Consider the following 18,323-nt stretch of genomic DNA (forward strand, 5'->3'; position numbering starts at 1 on the left):
CCCCCAGAGATTCCCCCGGGAATTCTTCCAGATATTTGTTCAGGGGTTCCTTCAGAGATTTTCTCAAGAGTTCATCCAAGAATTCCCTCAGATTAACCTCCAGAATGCTCAGGAACATCCAAAATTTTGCTCAGGAATTTCTCTACAACTTTCCTGGAAAATTTCATAAAGGCATTCTCTCAGGAGTTGATCCAGGAATTATCTGAAGACTTCCTCAGACTCAGAAATTCGTCCAGAAATTCCTCAGGAATTTCTTCTCGAATTTTCTCAGGAATTTCTCCATGCATTTTCTCAAGAATTCCTTCAAGCCATTATCTTAGAAATTGATCAAGAAATTTCATCAGGACTTTTCCTAGAAATTCCCTCAGGAATTCCTCCAAGGATTTGCTCAGGAATACTATACTTCCAGAGTTTTCCCACGATTTTTTTCCAGAAATTCTCTCAGGAATTCCTCCATAAATTCTCTTGGGAATTCATCCTGAAATTCTCTTAGGAATTCATCCTTAAATTCTCTCAAGTATTCCTCCAGAGATTTGCTCACGAGTTCATCCAGGGACCTCCTCATAAATAGCTCCAGAAATCTCAGGAATATGAAAAATTTTCCCTGGAGTTCTTTAACAGATCCCCTCAGAAGTTTATCCTGACATTATCTCGAGAATCGATACTAGAATTATCTGATTACTTCCTCAGACATTTGCTCAGAAATTCCTCCAAAGATTTTCTCAGGAATCTTTCTAGGAATTTTCTCAAAAAATCCTCCAAATATTCTCTCAGGAATTGATCCAGAAGTTTCTTCAGGACTTCCTCCAGAAATTCTCTCACGAATTCCTCCAGAGATTTACTCAGGAGTTCATCCGGGATTCATCAGGATTACCTTTCAGGAATTGATCCAGGAATTATCTGAAGACTTCTCTCAAGATATCCTCAAGAAATTTCTCCGAGAATTCCTCCAGAGATCTGCTCAGAAATTCTTCCAGGATTTTATTGAGGAATTCGTCTAGGGATTCTCTCATGAATACCTCCATGAATGTCAGGAATTCCTACAGAGATTTGCTCAGGAGTTCATCCAGGGATCCCCTCATAAATAGCTCCAGAAATCTAAAAAATAGCAGAAAATTTGCCCAGGAATTCCTCTACAGATTCCCTCAGAAATTTATCCTGATATTGTCTTCAGAATTTATACTGGAATTATCTGAATACTTCGTCAGACATTTGCTTCGCCCAGAAATTCTTTCAGGAATTCTTCAAGAGCTTTGCAGGAATCTCTCCAAAGATTCCCTCAGGAATACTTCCAGACAAGCCTTCAGAAATCTTAGGAATATCAAAAAAATTGCTCAAGCATTTTTTCAGGAATTGATCCAGGAATTATCTTAAGACTTCCTCAGATATCCCCTCAGGATTTCTTTCAGAAATTTCCCCATAAATTCCTCCAGAGTTTTACTCAGGAGTGTGTCTAGGGATTCTCTCATGAGTACCTCTATAAATTCCAGGAATTCCTCCCGAGATTCCCTTAGGAGTTCCTCCAGAAACTCTCTGGAATTCCTTTTTGGGAATTCCCTTAGTATTCCCTCACAGTTTCCCTCGGGAATTCCTCCTGACATTTTCTCAGGAGTTCTTTCATAGATTTTCTCAGGAGTTCATCCAAGAATTCCCTCAGGAATTCCTCCAGAAATCTCAGGAACATAAGACATTCTCTCAGAAATTCCTCCGGAGATTTCCTCAGGAATTCCTCCAAAGATTTTCTCAGGAATCTCTTCAGGAATTTTCTTAGAATTTCCTCTAAATATTCTCTCAGCAATTCCTCAGGAATTCATCCAGGGATTCCCTCGGAAACACCTCCAAAAATCTTAGGAATATCCAGAAATCTGCTCAAGCATTCTCTCAGGAATTGATACAAGAATGATCAGAAGACTTTCTCAGATTTTCTCTCAGGATTTCCTCCAGAAATTTCTCCAAGAATTCCTCCATAGATTTCATCAGGAGTTTGTCTAGGGATTCTCTCATGAATACCTCCATAAAATTCCTCCGCAATCTCTCAGGGATCCCTTTTTAGAGATTCTCCCGAGAATTCCTCCAGAGATTTCTTCAGGAATACCTCGAACAATTCTTTCAGGAATTCCTACAGAGATATCTTCAGGAATTCGTCCAGGAATTCCCTGAGGAATACCTACCTATAGAGCTTTTCTCATGAATTCCTCCAGGAATTGCCTCGGAAATTCTTCCAAACATTCTCTCAGAAATTGACCTAGGAATTATTCGAAAACTTTCTCAGAAATTCTCTCTGGAGTTCCTGGAGGTCACCTCATAAATAACTCCATGGTTTTCTTTCAAAGATTCCTCTGGATTTCCTTCCAACTTTATGAAAAAATGTAAAAAAACAGTGGCAAATCCGTGAAACCTTCAGACAAATACGAAGCTTGCCTAGAGACTATGGCTGTTGCTAAGCCATGGTCTCCAGCTTGTGTACAAGCGAAACTTTCCCACTTTCACTCGAATGTCTAAATCTGTGAAACGGTCCGTAAATCATTATTGCGTTTCCACCGACTGAAGCGTTCAGACGAATGTTTCAATTTGCGAATAGCAACGTGTAGGTATATCCACCGAGAAAAGTTTAAGGTGAAACGGGACGCCGTGTTATTTTTCCTATCTTGCCTCTCTTTCTAACAATTTGCCTCGCGATTTTGAAGATGGTAATCTCGAGACCTATCGCACTGAAGATGCTGAAAACCAATCAGCATATGCACTGCAAGTGAGCATACACAATGATAGGTTTTTGTTGCAAAATATGAAGTAGAATCTGAGATTACCATCTTAGTAGCAACAGAGCAATGGCGGATATTTTCTCGACCGTCCCGTCCGCCCTTAACCATCCCTCGAAGTTTTTTTTTTTTTTGAGGGCTTGTTTTTCCCACTTCCTGAGAAAAAAAAATAGTTCCGTATTGCTGCATCAAACTGTCGTAATCGCCACCAACGAACAACAACCCGAACAACGTTCGGCCCCAGCTAGTTCCTGGATACCAGTTTTGTAGGAGTAGTTCATGCCCGGCTGCTAGGCTAAATTACATGTTAACGTCGTTCGTTGGGCACGAGTTTGTTTTCCTTCTGCTTTGCGTCGCGTCCTGTGGTGGTTTGGCCTTCGTTCTTCGGAAGTGGTGGGGTTGGGCCGCGACTCGCGAGCTTTTCCTACAGTAGTGCTCGGAACATCCGGCCGGTGCGGTGCTGCTGGGCGGTGGAAGGTACAAGATTCATTTACATTTTAATTAATTTGAATTCATTTAGAAACATTTTTTTTTCTCGTCTTCGTCCCGCTTACTGCCTGGTGCTTGTGTGCTGTGCTTATACTTATGCTTGGATGTCCTGTCCTGTGTTCTCTGTGTGTTCGATGGTGTCCGCGACCTGCCTGCCTATGTTGGTTAGGTAGGATGAAGGAAGATATATGTTCCTGCTCTTCCGCCGGCTGCGCCAAGGATTGGGTTGCATTAACGGAGAGTAGCAGCGGGCATTTATTTTCATGCACAATCTGAAGGATTATTTTGCAGTCGTGGAAGTGGGCCTTAAGGCGTAACTGGAAGCAAATCCTCACTTTTTGGTTTTCGATTTTTTATTAAATAACGAAGCAATATTTTCAAAATCGGGTTTCGTGCACATGTAGAGTATGGATCAGGGTGTCTTCTGAATTTTTTACGCGGTAGAAAATGTTTTTCGTTTTTGCAGAAACCATTTTTGAACAAAATTTCACTAAAAAATGGTTTCTGCGAAAACGAAAAACATTTTCTACTGCGTAAAAAAATCAGAAGATATCCTGATCCATACCCTACATGTGCACGAAAACCGATTTTAAAAATATTGCTTCGTTATTTAATAAAAAATCAAAAACCAAAAAAATGAGAAAATGCTTCCAGTTTCACCTTAAGGACACACCAGAGTTAAGCTCCGTGCCGCAGTATGGTTGGAGAGATATTTTAATTTGTTTTGGCTTCTGTTTCAACCGACGACGGTACTGTCGCTCGGTTAGTTCGAATGAAGATTAATAAGGCTGGATGGAATTAAAAATTCATGGATTTCCCATGAATAAATTTAAATTGATTTGGGTTGGATGGTTTAAATATTGTTATTCATCTGAATAGCTCAGTTTTTGACCAAATACACTAGACTTTAAAATACATCCTGGGCTTGGATTATATCTTCCAATTGATTTGAGCATGATGTCGGTGTGCTTTGCAAAAGTGATAAGGGTAACTGATTGTAAAATCAGCGGCAAACACTTTTGTATAAATCAGATTTTCAAATCTTCTGATTATAGTGACACTTATGATATTACTGCACATTTAGTATAGCAGACATCTACCAAAGTCATTCATGTATGTCTCTGGAAAATATAATTCCAAGTTATTGCGAATAAGTATTACAAACTGGGGGGGTAATAATACATCTGAATGGGAAATCTAGGTTAGTGTGTAGGAATGCCATTGAAGGTTTGCAATGTTTTTGACGGCCACAACTGAAAAAGATGCTCGATCGTTACCGGAGCCTGTGGAGTAACTTCCCAACAAACTTTTTGCTGTACAAGAGTGGAACAAAAACTTTCAAGCAAACTTTAGCTTAAGAAACTGTTATTCAGCTAGTTCTGTTACTTGGGTGGGCACTCCCCATATTATTTGCACGGCCAAATGGGGATTATCTATGAAATCGAATCAAAACAAACAAGTACAGGTGGTATACGTAGATGCTATCGACTTTTTCGAAATTCACAGGGGTTTTTTTCGGCTTTTTGTCTGTCAAACGATTGAAACGAAAATTTCGGGCGTAAGAAAGAAATTTTCGTTTCAATCGCTTAACAGACTGAAAGCCGAAAAAAAACCCTGTACAGGTGGTAGTGACGAGGATAACCCCTTCGCAAGAAATGGGTTAGCTAGGTCTCCGTTAAGGAGAAGTGAGGAGTCAGGGAGCTGCGCACGCAGCTCCAACGTGGGAGCTTCGATTCAATCCCCAGTTAGCCTGCCGGGGGAGATATTGGACGGAGAGTGGTTGATGAGGGCCATCAACCAAAAAAGACATGGGTTATTTGCAATAGAGGTGGCTGAGCAGCAGCTTGGGAAGATCATCGACTTTGCGTCCACGAAGTCCAACATAAGCAAGGACCTTAAAACGGCCCTGTTGCGACTTCGTAAGTCGATAAACGATGCCAAGCAAGACCACGAGAAACTCGTGAAGACTGCTGCAGCGGCAGAACCGGCGAAAGCTAGGGTAATGAAGCCTACCCAGACGGAGGCCTTCGCTTTTGCAGGAAGCCCAAACGATGTGGCAGATGCGACTACTTTTGGATAAGCACTCGCAGAAGCGGGCGAAGCAGCCGTCAGGCGAGGAGCTGTCTGGCGGTGCCCGCAAGACTAGGCGGATACTAACTTCCGCAGGTCGGCAGTAATGCTGGCAAGTCGGATCCCAGCCAGGCCTCCCGAAAAGCTCGAAAATACCTCGTCCAGGAGTTGGTGTCTACTACCTACGAAGGCTTCGTGGTCGCCAAAGTAAACGGGGTCTTCTGTAGTTCTTATACGCCTCCGCGGTGGTCGATCGAAAAGTTCACGCAGATGCTGGACTGTATGATGACCGTGCTGACTTGTGCGAGGCGCGGAATAAAGAGAATGGAGAAAGTGTTCGTCGCTGCTAATGTTGCGCTGAAGACCGAGGGCAATCAAAAAGGCCTGCTTTGAGGGTCAATGGGAATCCGTATGGGGTGATGCCTATTGAGTTGTCCAAAAAATGTCTCACGAAACCTAATGCAAGCCTATCCATATACGTGAGAACAAAAGATGTTTACAAAGTTCTTACAGATAGATTAACACGGTAAATCTGAACACAAACCACTATCACACATGAATTTGGATTGGTCAATACAAAATGAGAGGTGTAATGGCTCTGTAGCAATCTCCAAAGATGTTAAATAGAATCAGTCTTATTCCTCGTCATGATCCTAGTCCTTGGCTTTCTTTGGTAGGACAGCCGGGAACTGGGGCGTGTGATGAGGAGAGGGTTACCGATGTGGATCTTCTGGAAATAGCAAAGTCCCTTAGCGTAGGAAAGGCCCCAGGTTCGAACGTAGAGAAAAGTGTTGTAGAGAATCGTCAGCATTTCGTCCAATGTCCTTGTAGCTAATAACGCACTCCAATGAGTGTTTGCAAAACCATTGTCAAGCTAGCGCAAACTAGACATTCCAATAAACGCGAGACTTGAATATTTCCTGCAAGTATTGCAAGAAAATTGATTTGAGAAAAATATTGGCAACAATAAAAGAAAAGAATACAGGAAAAATGATGTGATGAAATAAATTTATCTCATTGTTACGTAATCAACAATAGCAGCATTACTTCAGCCTAGATCATAATTTGTGCCAACCGGGCCAACAAATCTAATAAGCGTATATAATCCGACCTTCCAAATAGGCAACATTTCTTTCCGTTTTTTTTTTCTGGCTCTGCAAACGAACAGATAAAAGGAAAAGAAAAAATGCTCCAGGATACAATGCTATTGAATCAACCAACGCGGTTATTCCTTCGTGCTGCATATCGCATCAGTATGCGGGACGAGATGGGGCTGAGAAAACCGAGCTCCAAACCGATTTCGAAACACAATAAATTACTGCTTGCTTCTTTCGCCAGAAAAGGAAACGTACCTACCCGTTCCATGCTGGATGTTAATAAATAACAGCAGAAGAGGCCCGAAACCTGGATTGTGTATGCTTACTGATGCAGTTCATAAAAAATAAGCATAACTGACCTATGGGGATTTTTGAATATGACCTTTTCCCTTCAAAAACTTCACTCTGTCGAACGAAAACGCTCTTACAGAGGAGACCACTTCTCGAAGCTCCTTTATTCTCGTAACAGTTTGTTTCGCTTGAATATGTTTTTGATGATTTTTTTTGCCTTCCATAACTGTTGATATAGCCGAAGCGGTAAATGCGCGGGCTTTCAACAAGACCATGTTTGAGGGTTCGATTCCCTGTCGGTTCAGGAACTTTTCACAGTTGCTATTTCCTTGATTTTTGTGGACATAGAGCCCAGTGCCACACGTTGCACACATGTAAAACGGTCGTTGGCAAAGCAAGCTCTCAGTTTATAAGTGTGGAAGTGCTCAAAGAATACTAAGCTGAAAAGCAAACTTTATCCCAGTTGGCACGTTATGCCAAGAAAAATTAGAATACATGTGAAAGTGATATTCTTTCGATTAAATGAGGAATTTTCTCAAATCCAACTTATGTCAAAAAGCGTGTTGTGCCTTTAAGGACCGTGTTCCAGAAACATAACATTTCCGAGGAAGAAACCCAGATTCGCCAAGAGAGTTTGTTGTGAAAATTTGCAAGAAGTAAAACCGAACCAAAAAGCTAACCGAATTGTTCGGAAGCATTCACCAATTCAACCCTCCCTCCTTTTGCACCACCCAAAATCTTCTCAATTTTCTCAACGTGGTTTCACCGGAATTGGCAACGACACGTCGGGGTTGGGTGGAAAGCGTTCACCGCCCAGCCACCCTCTGGCATCCTTCCATCCTCATTATTGCTTTCCACAGTCAGTGTTCTCTGTTGAGAAAGAAAATTATAAATTGTGACACCGGTGGCTTTACCCATTCCTTCCGGGGGACCGGGCTTGAACTTCGTCATCCCTCCCTCCCTTCCAATCACACTTCCCGTTTGGCTGTAGACAAGAATCAGCAGGCTCAGTTTTTCTCCGATGAAGAGACACGGATACGAGGAAAAACAACGTTCCCGGAAAGAGCCAAATCGATGAAAGTGAATAAATAAAGTTACTTTCAGTTTTGTTATTTTTTTTTTCTTCCGCCATCAACCACCCAAGCCCAGCTCAGCTCGGCGGCAGCTTTGGGTTGGTACTACGTTTACATAGTGAAAACTTGTGTTCTTTGGTTCTCTGGGCCATGTCCTAGTCGCAGCAGTGGTGAGGATGATGATGACACATCAGGGAGGTCAACCCTCAGCAAGAAGGGGAAAATGGTAAAAAGTGTGGATTTCCCTTGTCCGCTCTAGCCAGGGACCAGGCCAGGCATATTGTTATTCTGACCTAATTTGTTTGGCCGGGTTTTGTCTTGGTGAAAGGCAAGGCGCAGAACAACGCCGCCGCCTGGAGCATAAATGGAACGGAAAACAGGCGTCAATCAGAAGAGGAGTCCAGGAGGCTGATTGAGTGAGTTCGGGACAAAATTGGATTTGTGAAAAATGGGACTCCAATGCGAAATCGATTTCGTCAGTCAATCAACCGGGCTTAAAGGTTGACTGGGTGTTATTTTGGGGTAGTCGAGGTTGAAGAAAAATGAATGGATACTTTTTCTTACCTTGTGTAAGGCAGATTGTGGATGGTTTGCGAAACCTAGGTTCTTCTCTGTGAGTGTCGGATACCTCAAAGGTTAGGTTGTTAGCTTTGTAATGTAACCTAAGATCTGTATATAAACTGGAGTCCCTCGGATTAATATCTGAGCTGACCCAGGTGATGTAATGAGCATTAGCATCACTGACTACAATTAACGGATGGCCGTTTGAAGTGCAGTATGCGATGATTTGTTTGAAAGCATCCGTAGATAATGGTTGGTCATGCTATAAGTGGCTGCATTTCTTGTTAAGGTTTCCAACTGACAATAGTGACTATGTTTAACCCTAGTAGGATGTTGGGGTCACTATGACCCAGACAGACTCGCTGAACGTACACTACGCGCCTAGCCTAACATCTCAGGAGGGTTAATTTCGAAACGAGTGTAGTTACGATTTCTTTGTTGACAAGCACACATGCTCGAGGCATGACACGCCAGTTTGCCTTTTAAACTGGAAACAGCACTCTCCATGTTCACAGGGAAGAAGTTTCTTTTGTGAGATTAAAGTTTTGCGACTTAAGTTACTTAAGTTTTGCATAAGTCTGCAAAGATTGAGCGATTGAGTATTGCTGTTCTTCTAAGCTGAAGTCAAGTGTTATCCTAATCGCTAGGACATTTGCTGAAAATCAGTTTCTGTTCCATTTAAAACACTAAATTTCCATCATAATTGATTTGATTAGTTCAACATACTGCTTCACTTTTAGTAGCTACCAGCTTTTTGTCTAATTCAACTAACGCTTTTGTTTCAATCATGAGTATTTTAAAGCTAATACTTTTTTTCGTTTCGCTAATGAAACCACATTTGAATTTTGGTTCTAGTTGTAATTGTGACTAACACTAACTGACCCAGTAACTAACCAGCACTAGAGCTAGGATCGCAGCAACGTGTGATCTTGAAGCTAAACAGACCAACAGAGAAGCAGATGTGATCCCGTTTGCTCGTTTTACTAAGACTGTTAACGCACGCACAAGTGAGGCTAACAACAACCCTAATCTTAATGGTTAGAACCAAAATTCATTACGCCTGAAGCGTCCTCGATCGCTGACCGTTCTTCTTGTAATTTCAGTTTCCATCGTCTATTAAAAACCATTTACTTCGACGTCCCTCCAAAACACGCACATATAAATAGACACACACACATACTCGTAGGAGCAGAAGCGTCCGATCTTTTCCGCTCCTCCCCGGTAAGAAAACGTAGACGAAGAATAACAAGTTTCGGATCACGCACCGGAAAGGGGTGGTAGGAGAAAAAAAGCTCGTCCAGCAGAAAAACGCGCAATCCAATTTATTTTTTTCCTTTTGATGCCAGTGTAGAACTGGCGGTCCGTGAATCCCTTCGAACCGCTGTGGTTGGGGCCCATTATGATAGGTGACCATTTTCCTCCGGCGAGAAGAAAGGATCTTTGGAAGAAAGATTATCACAGAACGATAGCGCATAATAAATGTCCGTGCAAAAATGGCATAATCCATTGTTAGAGTTCTCTTTTTTTTTTGTTTCGACTAAGGTAGAAAAATAGGGTTAGCACAAAAAGGTGATTCGCCTCCCGCATTATTTACTGGACCCGTAAAAACTCGTTTCACACGAATTCAAAAGCAATAAAACTAAACAAGGTCTCGAAGGATGCAGTGGCCCCGACTAGAAATAATGAAGCTGCGGAAAGTTGTCTTGAGCTTAGATTAGATCCGTTATCAGGTTCTGGGTTTGGACTGTAGAACACTACTCGTGAATAGGGACTAAGCAATGTAGATTCATACATCACAAATAATGGTAATGCCTTATTATAATCAACAGTTTCAATCGCATAACAAGGTAACAGGACGACACGTCAAACTTTTTTCCCGGAAAATGAAATTTAGCATGAGACACCCAGAGAGTATGGTATTTGCTATTATGTAGACTTTTATGTAATTGTTATCAAACTATGGAATTATTATAAAACGGAAATCTTTAATATATTAAAGGATACTAATTTACAATGTATAGGTAGAAAATGCTTTTGTGTTTTGTCTTTGCTCGCTTGCGCCACTTTGTGAAAGTCCCACACGCCGAAAGCTTTGTAAATAGCACCTTGAAACATATCCGAAAGCCAAACAGTAGCGTTACAAAATTTGGGTGTAAGTACCTTCTTGCTGGCGAATCCGACACATCCGTGTATTCCGAAGCCAGCTTCACTTGTCGCAATCCTCGACGGTTGTTTTCGATGGTCCCTCGACGGTTATATGTACCACAATTTTGTTTACGGGAGCATTTCGTCGCATATTCAACACGTCTATGTATGCTTTCCTCTTCACTTAGCTGAGGTAAAATCACCAATCAAATATTACAGCAGCAAAAGCTTCACTTCATTCTTCGTTATTTAGTACCGTGTATTTATTTTGCACTTTTATTCGGAAAGCTTGTTTACCACATGCTGAGTTGGCGTCACACGTTCAATATTCGCAGCTGCAACTTATCCTGTAACGAAAAAGAAGAAAAGTACAGTTAGTTAAATTATTAATTTTAATGTTTCGGGATGAAGCACATACAAATAAGATCTCCATAGGGATGGCTCAAATTTGGCTATTCAGAACTTATGGTCTTTTCAGACAATGCCCACCAATGCATGAGTAAGCCCAAATTGGGAAATCCCCATAACAACGCAGAACCACACCAAAGTTTCGTCAGGGTTTTTTCCTGGAGTTCATTCAGAAATTCCTCCAGGAAGTTCTTCTATGGTTGCTCCAAGAAGTCCATCAGGGATTGATTCTTCAGTGATTCCTCCAGGAACTTATTCAAAGAGTTTCTTCGAACATTCTTGAAATTCTGTTTGAGGTATCTCCCGAAACTAATTCAATGATTCATCTACCAGGTCCTCCGGGAATTTCTTCTTAAATTCCTCCAGGAATTCCGTGAAGGTTTCATCTAGGAATTTCTTTGGGAATTCTTCTATGTTTTTTTTTTGTTTCAGGGACTCATCCAGAAATTTCTTGATCTTCCTTCAGGGATTCGTCCAATATTTTTTTCTAGAAATTCCTTAAAAGATTTCTCCTGGAATTCTCTCTCGAAGTTCCTTGATAGATCTCTCCTGAAATTCCTTCAGGGAATCTTCTAGGAATTTCTTCAAGGAACTTCTTGATAGATTTTTTCTAGAATTCCTTGAGCGATTTCTCCAAGAACTTCTTCAGGAATTTCTCTAGGAACTCTTTTAGAGATTTTTTCAAGAATTCCTTCAGGAATTTCTCCTAGAATTCTTTGTGGGATTTTTCCCGAAATTTCTCGTGAGATTTCTTTACAACCTCTTCCAGTGATTTCTCCAAGGATTCCTTTAAGAATTTCTTTTTTGATTCCTTCAGAAATTTCTGCAGGGATTTTCCTGGAAATCTTTGGCGAACTTCTCTTGGAATTGCTGGAGATATTTCTCCAGGAATTTCTTTCCAAATTCCATCACGGATTTCTCCAGGAACTCCTTCGTAGATTTCTGATGGAACTTCTTCTGGTACTCCTCCAAAAACTCCTTCAGAGATTACTCCAGGGACTATTCAATGATTCCTGCCGGAATTTCTTTTAGAATTCTTCGCAGGATCTTTCCTGGATTACCTTGAGGGATTTCTTCATAAACTCCTTAGTCCTTAAGGATTCCTTCAGAAATGTCTTCAAGGATTTTCCTGGAAATCTTTGAGGGGTTTCTGCTGGAATTGCTGTAGATATTTCTCCAGGCACTTCATGAAGGATTTCTCCATTTACTGCTTTAGAAATTTGTTCTCAAATTTGGAACACCGTCAACGAATGCTCCAGGAAATACTCCATGGATATTTAAAGAACTTTTTGAAGGATTTCACCTGGCAATTATTCAGGGAATTTTCTAGGAATGTCTTCACGGAATTTCTTGATAGATTTCTTCTGAGTGATTCCTCCAAAAACTTGTTCAGGGATTCCTCCAGGAACTCTTTCAAAGTTTTCTACAGAAACTTTTTAGGAATATCTGCAGTAATTTCTGCTAGAATTTTTCGGAATTCCTCAAGAGATTTCTTCATAACATGCTTCGGTGATTTCTCCAGGGATTCCTGAAAAAATCTTCTTGGATTCCTTTAGAAATTGCTTCAGGGATTTTCCAGGTTCGAGACATTTCTCCAGGAACCACTTATGGAATTTCTTCTAAAATTCCTCAACTTATCAAGGATTCCTGCAGGAATTTCTCTTGGAATTATCTGATTTTTCCCGGAATTTCTCGAAGGATGTCTTCATAACCTCTATTCTCTAAGGATTTTTTTCTTGGATTACTGCAGAAATTGTTTCAGAAATTTTCCCGGAAACCTTTGAGGAATTTCTCTAATAATTCCTACAGGAACTCCTTCAGGGACTCCTGCAAGAATTTCTCTTAGAATTCTTTGTGGGATTTTTCCTACAATTCCTTGAAGGATTTCTTCATAAACTCCTTTAGGGATTCCTCCAGAAATGTATTCAGGGATTTTCCGGGAAATCTTTGAGGGATTTTTCCTGGAATTGCCGTAGATATTTCTCCAGGCACTCCATCCAAGATTTCTCCATGAATTTCTTCAAGAATTTGTTCGCAAATTTCTTCAGGGATTTTCCAGGACCCCCTTCAGCAAATTCTCTAGAAAATCCTCCATGGATATTTCCAGAAACTTTTTGAGGGGAACTCCTTGAGCGATTTCTCAAAAAAAATGTTCATAGATTCCTCCAGGATCTCCTTCAAAGATTTCTTCAAAAACTGTTCAGGGATTCCTGCAGGAATTTCTCCTAGAAATCTACGTGGATTTTTTTTCTGAAATTCCTTGTGAGATTTTTAATAACATCCTTCAGTGATTTCTCCAGGGATTCCTGAAATAAATCTTCTAGGATTCCCTCAGAAATTGCGTCTGAGATTTCACTGGAAATTTTCGAGGAAGTTCTCTTGTTGTTACTGGAGACATTTCTTCAAGAAACCCCATCAGGAATTTCTTCTCAAATTCCTTCAGGGATTTCTCCAGGAACTTCTTAATAGATTTCTGAAGGAACTCCCTCGTCAGAAACGCCTCCAGCAACTCCTTCAGAGATTTCACTAGGAACTCGTCAGGCATTTTTTAGAATTCTTTGTGGGATTTTCTTGGAATTCCTTGAAGGATTTCTTCATAAACTCCTTTAAGAACTCCATGAAAGATTTTTCCATGAACTTTTTCGGGAATTTCTTCAGGTTTCTCCAGGAACTCGTTCAGGGAATTCTCTAGGAACTCTTCAGGGTTTTTGTTTTCTGGAATTCCATGAGGGAGTTGTCCTTCAAGGATTCCTCTATGAGCTCATTCAGTTATTTATTCTCAAGTTACCTCAGGGATTTCTTCAGGAACTCTCACGGATTTCTACAGAACTCCGTGAGGGACTCCTCTCAAAACTCCTTCAGGGATTCCTCCAGGAAGTCTTTGAAGGGAGAGGTTTTCCTGGAATTTCTCTTAGCATTCTTGGAGACATTCTTGAGGAATTCTTTCAGTGCATTTTTTACACGGAACCGCCAAACTACCCGAAATTGAGTTCTTTTGACGCAATCCCGTAGTTCCGCCCAATAAACCAGATTTGAGTAAACCGATTAAACTCACACTAGGTAAATTGCCTTTACCTCCAGCAAAAAAATATACTTAAGAGTAGGTAAATTCAACCCAAGACCCCCACCTCATTCAACCCAAATTTGAGTATACCTACATTTACACAAAATTGGCTTATTGGGCTCAAGGACCCCCATTGCACAGTGGGAAAAATCGACCCAAAAAAACGGATCTTTTAACGCCGCTGGTTTCGGTACATGAAGTAGACCATTTCTGACGTAAAAAAATACGAGAAATCGATTGGTGCTAATTTCATTCACCGCACGGTACGGGAAGTGGTCCATTTTGCCCCATTTTGCCCTTTTTTCATACAATAAGAGAATCAAAATGTACTTTCAAACATCAAGCACGACTGTAGATTGCTGAAAATAGCTGCAGGTGTAATTAGAGGTTCATAGCTATCATTAAAATACATGGAAGATCCTTTAAATTGCTTATTTTGCCCCATATGCCCCAACAACTGCCGAAAATTCACACTTTTACCTAATTATGAATGGATATTTAATGTTACTGATTTGAAGTTGTTTTTTTTTGGCATAAACAAAATGCACTGAATCTATTATTACCAGAATCATCTTCGGGAGTTGTCCAATTTGCCCCATTTTGCCCTATTTTCATAGAAAACGGAGATTTAAAAGAAACAGATACTGCAAAGGAACGTTGAAATTAATTTTATGTCCAATCGAAAGCTTACAGCTATCACGCGCATATATGAATTATATTTTCCCTATTTTACCCTAAATGCCCCCAAAATTGCTGGATGATCACATTTTTTGTGTTGTTTTGTAACATCACCCTACATCATGGTTGCAACATGAAGTTATTAATCATTTTTGATACATACAAATACAGTTTATCGATTAGCTTTAGAATCATTCACGGGAAGGTACAAACAGATGTCCATTTTACCCCAATTTGTCCTGATTTTTTGTCGTCTCATGAATAAATTGATTTCTCGTGTTTGCTTATGTCCGAATTAATCGACATCTGGTACTGAATCCAATGTAATCCATAGGACAGGTAAAATATTTTACTTTTTTCTAATTCTTGCTTTTGGTGGGGAATTGAGGGCATAATAAGCATCAATCTCAATCTTAATATCAATATGTGTCAAACATGCACCAAACTGATTAAATGTAGCATCTTTAATATTTACATATTGGTACTTTAAGACGGCCTATTTAATCAGTTTTGATCATATTTACCCTTAATTCCCCATTAAAAGCTGAAGTTATAGAAAAAGTTATATATGTATATATGACTGTATTTTCGATTACATTGGTTTCAGCACCAATGAAAATAAGGGATAATAATTTAAATAATTATAAATACATTACATAACAAAAAAAATCAGTGCAAATTTTGGTAAAATGGACAGCTGTTTGTACCATTCACGGAATGATTCTAGCATTAAACGATAAACCGCATCTGTATATATCAAAAATTATCTCATTCATGTTTTGCAATCAGTGACATTACGAAACCATACAAAATATGTTATTATCCAGCAGGATTTGGGGCATGTAGGGTAAAATAGGGAAAAGATCTTTTATATACGCGCATGGTTACTCTTAGCTGCCAATTGTTCCATGACCTAATTTAAACATTCCCAACAATATATGTTTCTTATAAATACATTTTAAATATCCTTTTTATATGAAAATAGGGCAAATTGGGGCAAATTGGACAACTCCCAAGATGATTCTGGTGATAATAGATTTAACGCTTTTTGTTTATGCCAAAAAAATCAACTTCAAATCAGTAACATTGAAAATCCATTCATAATTAAGTAAAAGTGTAAATTTCCAGCAGTTGTTGGGACATATGGGGCAAAATAAGCATGGGAAGGGATTTTTCATGTATTTTTATGATTGCTATGAACCTCTAATTACACCTGCAGCTATTTTCAATGATCTACAGTCGTGCATGTTGTTTGAAAATACATTTTGATTCTCTTCATGTATAAAAAAGGGCAAAATGGGGCAAAATGGACCACTTCCCGTGCCGTGCGGTGAATGAATTTAGCACCAATCGATTTCTCGTATTTTTTTACGTCAGAAGTGGTCTACTTCATGTACCGAAACCAGCGGCGTTAAAAGATCCGTTTTTTTGGGCGATTTTTCCCACTGTTCATTGGGTAGACGCATCTCTGTTTGTTTTTGACAACATCGGTGGGGGAAAGAGGGAAAACAACCTAATTTTGAATAACTAGTTTATTCGATATACTCAGCTTTGAGTAAAATCGACCCAAAAATTAGGTAGTTTGATTTCTCCGTGTAAAGAGTTTCTTCAATTATGCATGAACAGGAAATTCGTCTTGAACGATTTTTTTTTTCAGAAACTTCTTCAGCGATTTCTCCAGGACTCTAAGAACTCTTTCACTTATTCTTTGGAGATTCTTTTGGGAGTTTCCTTAGAGATTTGTCCCGAAATTGCTGAAGTGGTTTTTCCTGCAATTCCTTCAAAAATTCCTCCAGGGACTCCTTTGGGGGTTTCTACTAGATTTTTTTCAGGGACTTCTCCAGGTACTTATTCAGAAATTTCCTCAGGAATTTCTTCAGCAACTCCTTCAGGAATTTCCACCGAAAGATTTTTTCACGATCTCCTTTAGGGATTCTTTCAGAAACTTCTTCAAGGATTTCTCAAGGAATTTCTTCGGAGATTCATCGAGGATTTTTCAGGAATTGATAAAGGAATTTTTGCAGAGATTCATTCCGCAAGTTCTTCCAGGGTTCATTCACGAGTCCTTTCTGGGATTTCTTCAAAAGCTTCATCAGGGGGTTCTCCCGGAGTTCATTCAGAATTTCTTTCAGGGATTTTTCCAGGAATTCCTTCAGGGGTTCCTCCCGGAACTCCTTCAGGGATTCTTCCGGCAGTTCATTGAGGGATTCCTCCAGGAATTCCATCAGATCTCTACTAGAATTTTTGAGGGATTTCTCCTGGAAAATTTTTCATTGATCTTGTCGGATTTTCCCTGGTAGTCTTTGAGGGATTTCTTCTCCTTCAGGCATTCTTTTGCCTCCTCCAGGAACTCCTCTGGGGCTTTCGCCTAGATTTCTTTCAGGGACTTCTCTTGGAACTCATTCAGATTTTTTTCGGAAACTAGTTTTGGAATTTCTTCAGTAACTCCTTCAGAAATTTCAACTGGAACTTCCTCAGAGATTCCTCCAGGATGTTTCGGGAATTAAAACAGAGTTTCTTCTGAGACGCAAGTTCGCCTGTGGTTCTTCCAGGGATTCCTGCAAAAGCTCCGTCAAGGGTTTCTCCTGGAGTTCATACAGAAATTCCTTCTGGGGTTACTCCAGGAATCCCTGAAGATTTTTCCGAAAATTCGTTGAGGGGTTCCTCCTGGAATACTGTTGAATCGCTACTAGATTTTTTTGAGGTTTCTTGAGTTGAGACATTTCTTTAGAAACTCCTTCAGGGATTCCTCTAGGAAATACTTCATTGATTCATCCAAGAAGTTTTTCCTGGATTCCTTCAGAATTTTTTTCAGGGATTTTTCCAGAAATTTCTGCTTGAAATCTTTCAGGAATTCCGTCTTGAATTCCTCTAGAAATTTCAGAGATTTTCCTTGATATTTGTAGAGGTTCGACTGTGATGTTGACTTATTTCTCGTGAGATTTCGGCTTTCAGTCAAAGAAAAGCGTTGATTTTCTTATCTCATCGCCAACGTTTCGATCCAGATGTGGGGATCTTCTTCAGGGCTTGAAAATAATCAATTTGTCTGTTCCCGTGTACATCTCACGGTTGATTGTCGCATTTTGATTTGTCACTGCACAAATCTGGTACAAAATGGGAGGTCTACACCTGGAGCCACTACACTTGCCAACACTGCCAGGGCTAGCAGCTGATCAAACATTACTCATTCCTTGATATTATTTGAGGATTTTCTTCCCCTTCAGCATCTCCTTCAGGCATTCCTTCTCAGACGACTTCTGGGATCTCTATAGCAACTCTTTTAGGGATTCCATCAGTAATTTGATCTTGAAAGTTACAGCAATTTCATCACAAAATCATTTAGGAGTTCCTTGAAGGATTCCTTGGGAAATCCGTCAGAGGTTTCTCCTGGAGTTCATTCAAGAATTCCTCTAGATGTTTCTTCAAGGATTCCTACAGAAATGCTTTCATAGAAATTTCTCTTGGAATTGCTTTTTTACTGAACTTAATTTAGAAATTTTTCCAGGAGCTCATTCAGGGACTCCTCCAAGAACTCATCCGGGAACTTCTTAAAGGATTCCGTCCGGAATCCTTCCAGGAGTATGGTCTGGGGTTCTTCATAAAGTTCATCCAGCGATGTCACCTGAAATTTCTTTTCTGATTTATCTAGGACTTCCAACAAGGATTCCCCCAGGTGTTCTGTGGTTCT

The 18,323-nt window shown here is 40.1% G+C and overlaps 2 protein-coding genes across 11 annotated transcripts in view; one reads left to right on the forward strand and one right to left on the reverse strand.

Annotated features, from left to right (window-relative positions):
* Positions 1-18,323, reverse strand: part of LOC109419701 (chondroitin sulfate N-acetylgalactosaminyltransferase 1) — a 159,777-nt gene that overhangs the window by 25,041 nt on the left and 116,413 nt on the right. For all 7 annotated transcript variants that reach the window (XM_029877646.2, XM_062853896.1, XM_029877645.2 and 4 more), the window contains one exon: positions 10,501-10,832. The gene's annotated coding sequence lies outside the window, so the exon portion shown is untranslated. The remainder of the gene's footprint in view (positions 1-10,500; positions 10,833-18,323) is intronic.
* LOC109398320 (synaptobrevin) overlaps positions 1-18,323 on the forward strand; it is a 58,890-nt gene that overhangs the window by 19,812 nt on the left and 20,755 nt on the right. The window contains exons 4-5 of one of the 4 annotated variants that reach the window (XR_003898668.2): positions 9,196-9,377; positions 9,444-10,369. The exons of 2 other annotated variants lie outside the window; for them this stretch is intronic. Coding sequence is in view for 1 of the 2 variants with exons in the window: in XM_029877648.2 (XP_029733508.1) it covers positions 9,444-9,460 (17 nt within the window). In the remaining variant the exon portion in view is untranslated. Of the gene's footprint in view, positions 1-9,195; positions 9,378-9,443; positions 10,370-18,323 lie in introns of those variants that run through there. One more of the 4 variants, XM_029877648.2, reaches the window with a different exon arrangement.

Source organism: Aedes albopictus, chromosome 2, assembly GCF_035046485.1.
Source record: "Aedes albopictus strain Foshan chromosome 2, AalbF5, whole genome shotgun sequence".
NCBI classification, from domain to species: domain Eukaryota; kingdom Metazoa; phylum Arthropoda; class Insecta; order Diptera; family Culicidae; genus Aedes; species Aedes albopictus.